Source organism: Penaeus japonicus, unplaced genomic scaffold (genome assembly GCF_977035675.1).
Source record: "Penaeus japonicus unplaced genomic scaffold, GWHDUDI00000001_assembly GWHDUDI00000042, whole genome shotgun sequence".
Taxonomy (NCBI): Eukaryota; Metazoa; Arthropoda; class Malacostraca; order Decapoda; family Penaeidae; genus Penaeus; species Penaeus japonicus.
Window position 1 is genome coordinate 18,873,945 of NW_028234444.1, and position 7,500 is coordinate 18,881,444.

The 7,500-nt window shown below is 38.0% G+C and overlaps 2 protein-coding genes across 2 annotated transcripts in view; one reads left to right on the forward strand and one right to left on the reverse strand.

Annotated features, from left to right (window-relative positions):
* ND-51 (NADH dehydrogenase (ubiquinone) 51 kDa subunit) overlaps positions 1 to 6,500 on the forward strand; it is a 6,819-nt gene extending 319 nt beyond the window's left edge. The window contains exons 2-8 of the mRNA XM_043036242.2: positions 1,453 to 1,505; positions 1,834 to 2,060; positions 2,239 to 2,449; positions 2,744 to 2,974; positions 4,247 to 4,479; positions 5,467 to 5,675; positions 5,924 to 6,500. Coding sequence (XP_042892176.1) covers positions 1,453 to 1,505; positions 1,834 to 2,060; positions 2,239 to 2,449; positions 2,744 to 2,974; positions 4,247 to 4,479; positions 5,467 to 5,675; positions 5,924 to 6,114 — 1,355 coding nt within the window. The 3' untranslated portion in view covers positions 6,115 to 6,500. The remainder of the gene's footprint in view (positions 1 to 1,452; positions 1,506 to 1,833; positions 2,061 to 2,238; positions 2,450 to 2,743; positions 2,975 to 4,246; positions 4,480 to 5,466; positions 5,676 to 5,923) is intronic.
* Positions 6,501 to 6,755: 255 nt separating this feature from the next.
* The window catches only part of LOC122267124 (uncharacterized), a 5,374-nt gene continuing 4,629 nt past the window's right edge, over positions 6,756 to 7,500 (reverse strand). The window contains exon 2 of the mRNA XM_086534753.1: positions 6,756 to 6,892. The gene's annotated coding sequence lies outside the window, so the exon portion shown is untranslated. The remainder of the gene's footprint in view (positions 6,893 to 7,500) is intronic.

Sequence of the window (7,500 nt, forward strand, 5' to 3'; positions counted from 1 at the left end):
CACGATGCTGTGGGGCCATTTATTGATTCTTTTTGCCTGTGCACTATTCGATGGTGGACTTATGCTTAGTTTCTCCAGCTCGTTGACCTTTTAGACATAGATAATGGTAGGTAAAGTACATTGTTATTGTTCGGGTCAAGTTACACAACCAGAATTTATGCTGTTTACGTATGTCCCCTTTCTGCTTTATGGTCTACATTTAATTAGGCTTATGATTATTAGAGTTCAGTTTGATGTAACATATTGTAGCTTTACACTATAGATAAAAAAAACAAATGTTACGAGATTTCTCTTGTTCACTAAATAGGCATTTGTAAGCTTAACACCTAGTTGTATTTTTCCTTATAGCTTTGAAAAAAAAAATCATCATAAGAATAAATATACTCTGAAAATTTGGAACAAATACTCACAAGTTAGAATTTTGTTAAACTTTGAGTATCATCTCACATGTTCACAGACAGTTTCTCTTGTAGATTGATATTATTAGATTGACTCCAATATGCACTTTTAAATAGTTTCTGAGTTAGCACCCACTTTCATCCAATAAGCTTGAGGTACCACAGGGATTTTTATGTAATTGTAGGAAGCTGACCAACAAATGTGAAATGGTGTATTTTTCTGTATAATTCAAATTAGAATGTAAAAGATTTGGTTTTCTTGCAATTTACTCTCCTGCTTGGCATACCACAAATGCATTTACCTTTGTGCCTAAGGATTCTATGTTGGAAATGTAGTTAAACATTCTCCACTTACGAACAAGCTGGGGCTGCTTACTTATTTGACTTAAAAACATCCAGGCTGCATTGTCATTGTATATGTCATATTACAATGTGTATTCCATACTGGAACCCACACAGGAAACACTTCTCTAGGTATGAGAACCAGCACTGAACCTCCTAGAATAGTTAATTTTGAATGTTCAGAAGAAGCATTGAAAAATAATGAAATTGCCATTGGATGGATGACGATTACTTTTTGTTGCTTATTGTCTATAAATGAATTGAATGTTAAGGATCTTTTTTATTTATATTTTTTTTCTTCAACTCTCTTCTAATAGATAACTATCTATTAGATATAATTAAGAGGCATCAGTTAATATTTTGTTTGTGTAGGATAAACCTCAATTGAGCTACAGTAAGTTTTTATTGACTAAACTACTGGCTTTTCTATATATCCTGGAAATGTGATGATAAAATTCTCTTTGATTTTAGCAAATCCTCAATTCTGTGTACAATTTTTCGTGAAATCCATCTTACATATGCTGTTAATTAAAACCCTGTGGTATTTTCATACATACACACACATACCATTCAGTTATCAACATGTGTATATGTTTATTTATGTATGCATTCATTTATCTATTTATCTATCTATCTGTCTCGTACATGTACACTTGCACATACATATGTTTTTATTATCTATATGATTATAACTTTTCTCTCTCTTTCACAGCTCCTGGGGCTAGTGCCAGCTCTTTGGTGATCAAGAGGCATAGTTCAGAAAAGGTAAAAACTTCAGTATTATATTTGTTCTTACATACAATGCATTCGCCTCCTCCCCCCTTACTCAAAAGAACCCCCTAAAGGCATCAGTTACGGAAATAACACCTTATAGTAACTTGCCCCACTTTTCTTTAGTTGCATAGGCTTTGAGGTCCCTTGGAGAAAAGAGATTTATGAAAGAACAAGGATAACTTATTAATATATACTTGACACGGGGGTTGGGGATTGAATTTCTTAACTGTCCCTTGTAACCTCATTCTGGAGGTATCATAATACTGTACTTATGAAAAGGAAAGGATGTTTTCTAATATAAATGATCATCATTTTCCAGACCACCTATGGTCCCTTAGCAGATGCCGACCGCATCTTCACCAACCTCTATGGCCGTCACGATTGGAGGATGAAGGGCGCCCTTGCCCGTGGGGATTGGTACAAGACCAAGGAGATCATTGACAAAGGACACGACTGGATCCTGAATGAGATCAAGGCCTCGGGTCTCAGGGGGCGCGGAGGTGCTGGCTTCCCCTCGGGCATGAAGTGGAGCTTCATGAATAAGCCGTAAGTTTGAGGGCAGTTGATTTCTGGTTGTTCTGTTTCTAGGGTTGGATTGGGTGGGGATTCGTGAACATAGATTTCCTAGTTAGACATCATCTCTTCTGATTTTTTCCTGCCTTTCCATATTCTCCTTTGCCATTACAATTTTTGATACTAAAACCCGCTACTCCTGTTCTTTTAGGTCTGATGGCAGACCCAAGTACTTGGTTGTCAATGCCGACGAGGGAGAGCCTGGCACGTGCAAGGACAGGGAGATCATGCGTCACGACCCTCACAAGCTTGTCGAGGGTTGTCTGATTGCCGGACGTGCTATGGGGGCCAGGGCTGCTTACATCTACATCCGTGGCGAGTTCTACAATGAAGCTTCCAACATGCAAGTTGCAATCAATGAGGTGAGTTTGTTTCTTTACAATGATTGATAATGGATATTTGGTTACCTAATGAGTTTAGCCTTTGTTGAGGTGTGTTGTAAAATATAAACAGATGATAGTTGAATGGAGAAAAAGGTTTGAGAATTTGTTGATGTAATTGTTATTGCAATAATGGCTGTATTGAGTGATTAGAAAGAGGAGAACTTTTAATGGTAACTTTTAACTGTAACTGATGTTTCCATTGCATTCCTTTTCTCAAGTTAATTTATGGTTCGCTTATAAGTAGTAGTTTTCAACACTGTTTATCATTCACAGGCCTACAAAGCTGGCTTCATTGGCAAGAATGCTTGCGGTTCTGGTTTCGACTTTGATGTGTTCATGCACCGCGGTGCAGGAGCCTATATCTGTGGTGAGGAGACTGCCCTCATTGAATCCTTGGAGGGTAAGCAGGGAAAGCCCCGTCTTAAGCCTCCATTCCCTGCCGATGTGGGTGTCTTTGGCTGCCCCACGACTGTCGCCAATGTGGAAACTGTTGCCGTTGCCCCCGTAAGTTCAAATGACTTGTGTGCATAAAGTGCAAATGTAGATTGGTTTGACTGTTCTTTTCTTATTTTTTTTTGTTTAGATCACTCACTTTAATACCACATTTAAAAGTTAACCCAAATCTTATGGGTCAGCGATCTTGAGCGTCTGTGCTTTGGGCCTTGGGCCTAAACCCGTGTTCCTTCGTATCTGGCAAAAGGTGGGGGAAGGGATCTCAAGAGCAATCGGCATGACTTTCATAGTTGACCTCGTTTGTGAAGGAGTGGAGTCCTGGAGAAATGCGGAGTGACACCAAGACTCTCCTCTATACATAACGTTCGGAAAGTCGAGAAGTAAAGTGCTTTCATCTATAAGTAATGCCCTGAAGATTTGGGTTAATATTTTTTCTAGCTTGCCATCTAGGCTTGTTGAATTAAATTGTAAAGTCGATAACTCAGCAAAAAATCCACTTGCCTTGGCTACAATTATTTTTCTTATTACCAATGTTTATGAACAATTGCTTCTTCATGGTCGTATTCTTTAAATCAAAATTATTTCCAATACAAGCAACTTTCCACTTCCCAAAGTAACAGGGCTTGTGAGGAAATGTCTAATAGTTTTCAATATTGGTCATGGTGTATACAGCAAATTCCTACAATGCATAGTCAAGACTGTGGTTGTGCAAATAGTACATTACCTCAAAGCTTCCAGCAGACACTCTTCATATGATTGTCTCTTTGTGAATTGTGCAACTCGCAAAGTTTATTCTCTTTTTGTAGTCTGTTATATTGAGAAGGGAGTTGTTTCTTATTACATTACTTTTAAATTCAAACTTACATGCTCCCTGAATCGATCACATTTTTATCAACTTCCAGGCTTTATTGCCAAATAAAGAAATAACCCTCTTGGGGTAATGTTACTTCACTGTTAATTATATCTTCATAAAAGTTTACTTTGAAAGACAGATTCAATAGTATATCTGTTTATGTTGGTTATGTATTTATATACGTATTTCTACTCTGACACAGCTCTGATAAATCAATTAAGTTTTGATTTATGGTTAGAATTTGCTATCATTTGATACTACATACCGCATTAATTGGAGTTATTGTTTTATACAAGTAGCTTTTCATATAACCATTATTATAATTTTTTAAAGTTAATGATTCAATAAGCAGAAGAAAGCTAATGTAATATCATCAAATTTTTCCTGATGTTTGGAAAAGGGTAGAGTAAAGGCTTCATTTAAAAAAGAAGAAAGAAATGAGTCTCCATTATCCATTATCTTTACACCAGACAATTTGTCGCCGCGGCGGACCTTGGTTTGCCGGGCTGGGACGTGTGCGTAACAGCGGAACCAAGCTCTTCAACATCTCAGGCCATGTCAACAATCCTTGCACGGTGGAGGAAGAAATGTCAATTCCACTCAGAGAACTGATTGAGCGTCATGCTGGTGGTGTCACCGGAGGCTGGGATAACTTGCTTGGTATCATCCCAGGTGGTTCCTCAACGCCCATCATTCCTCAGAAGTAAGACAGTCTTGAGAGAGGAGGTTCATGTGTGGGTACATTGCATGGGGATGGTGATTTTGTCTTTAACCCCTAGAGGATGTGCCATCTTAACCCCTTCGACACGATGACGTGTATACTGCGTCATCGCAGCGCTCGCGTCAAATCCGAGGACGCGCATACTGCGTCATGACTGAGTTCTGGTGGATTTGAGTTTTCTTTCTTCCGGATCTGTACGAGATCTTTCAGAATAGAGGTCGGATATGATACGATATATTACTTGACTTTCATTGTTATTAATTTATTACATAAGAGTGGGTTTCGCTTATACCAGGGGAGGCACTGATGGGCCCTGCTAGCAATCATTTTATTATTTATTTATGGATCACTACGTAAAAATATAAAACCTATTATGATTAGTTTACCATACTATTTCAATCGTTTTCTTTGGTCATCTGAGTGAGGCCTCCCACCAAGGTTACTCTTTCCTTCTTCCTCCCAACCCATGTAAATAACTTGTCACATGCCCATGGGGGAAGAGGTTAACTATGCATATTTTGATAAATAACACACGATGATTATGTTGAGGTTTTGGCTATAAACTTGTAGAGGTTTTGGCTTAACTTATCATATTCAATAGCGACGTTTAAAATTTGGCGCGCGCCGGCAGCTCGGATACGGCGCGAGGAGCGTTTTCCACTGCCCGTAGTGAAGGGGTTAAGATCACATGCAGGAGTGCACTGAGGGTATTCTGTCTACTCTAATTCAACCCATTAAAAAGAAGAAGAAAAAAAAAGTATTTTTTATAATCTTTTTAAACTCATGACATAACTATAATTTTCTTGCATCCTGTGCATTTCTTCAGCATGACTAAATGAATGAAGGTCCTCCTAATATTGGTTTAACTGCTCACTTGATTTTCTAGTTTTAATTTCAGTTGTTCATTCAAATGTGTGTATCAAACTGATATTTTATAACTTACCAACTGAATAACCTCCCTTTCTTTAGGGTTTGTGAAGAAGCAATCATGGACTTTGATGGCCTGGTGGCTTGCCAGACTTCCCTTGGAACTGCAGCCATCATTGTAATGAACAAGCAGACAGACGTTATCAAGGCTATTGCTCGACTAATTGAATTCTACAAGCACGAGTCCTGTGGCCAGTGCACCCCTTGCCGTGAGGGAGTCAACTGGATGCACAAGATCATGGGCAGATTTGGTGAGTTTATTTTTCTTCTTTTCTGTCCCTGTTATGTTGAATGATATTGGTAAAGACTATCCTGAAAGGCAGTTATATTTGGCATGGCAACCCATAAATTAGCATTGATTTTTTTTATGAATGAGTAACTGGAAAAAGTAGATGAGGAGGAAATGCTTTCCAACGTGTGGAGCATGCATCGTCAACAATAACTAACCTTAACTTTATGTAAAAAGAACACCAATAAGTGAGCCTTTTCTATTCAACAGTGAAGGGAGATGCACGCCCAGAAGAGATCGATGCCCTGTGGGAAGTCTCCAAGCAGATTGAAGGGCACACAATCTGCGCCCTGGGTGACGGAGCAGCGTGGCCGGTGCAGGGCCTGATCCGCCACTTCAGACCAGTGATCGAGGAACGCATGGCCCAGTTCGAAGCCACCAAGCAGGCCGTATCTAATTAAGATTTCAAGATTGAAAGAAGTAGAAAGATGTAGATAATTCTGGGCCAGAGGGTGGGGAGGCAGTGGCCACAATTCTAGAAATATTTGTTGTCAGTTCATCCATCTTCAGCTCATATTTGATTCCTGCTGGCTATATACATTTGGAGATGATAATGGCAAAACAGTGTTCTGTCAAGTTACCTTTTGGTCTGGATAGTGTAATACATTATCTTTTCAAAATGATCACTTTTCTCATTGGCCCAAGACGTGTAACATTGCCCTTTTTTATTCTCCTAATTTCAAGTACATTTTTTTTATAACTAAAATGTAAATAGGTTATTTAATGTAACTTAGAGGTTATGCTCTAACTTCATGTATGAAAGAGAAAATATATCCATAAAAATAGATGGAGACTTTCATTACCTTAAACCATGATTTAAAAAGGAACTGAATAAATTCATAGAAACTTTTCACTTTTAATAGAAAAAAATATATAGATACAAATATGTATATAAAGAAATAAACACTATAATTTGAATCGCACAGTCAAGCAGTCAGGTACACGAATCATTGCCCGTGGGTAGACGATAGCAGGGGTCTTCAAATCCTGAACATGCATGCTCAGGATATCCTTGTCAATTCCACGGAACACGCCAGTCGCATGCGTCTTCTCGTGCATCTTGATGGTGGCTTCCTTTCCGACCAAAGATGTAATCGCCCACAGGAATCTCTCGCGCAACTCTGCTCGACACTCTTGTTGTGTTGGCTTCTCATCCTGTTTGCCTTGTGTTTCCTCCATCTGCAACGTAAAAGAATAGTTTTGATAAATAATAAATAAATTTTTTTATTTTTTTATTTTTTATCTTTGATGATATTGCTACAAGAAAGAAAAAAAAGATAAAAAAAAATTAGCCAATATACAAATTTAAGTACACATCATATTCTGGAAATCCTTATCATATCAATAAAAAGACAGAAAATGTGTGATACTAATTTAACCAAAAGTTATATATTAACAAATCGAGTGCAGGGGTGTAATCAAGATTTTTTGGAAAATGTGGGAGTGGGAGGCACTTGAAGTAGGGAGAAGCCCTTATAGCTTTTAGAGTGAATCTGTGACACTTCTCTTCTGTGCCTAGCCTGACTATTGTTTACCAATTACTTGTGTAAGTTACTGGTAAAACTGTTCAACATTTAATATTAGAAGTCAACAAATGACAAATTGCAAGTTCGTGCATGTGCATTGATCCTGATAAATAATTTTAAATTTTATGACACAAAGAAAAATTGTGAATATATAACAAACAAACTGGACCACACACAGAAAAAAAATTAATGCACTAGGCATAGCTCCAAAACAGCACTGTTCCATAAGCCAAATAATCTGCACAAAGTAAAAGTAAGGTA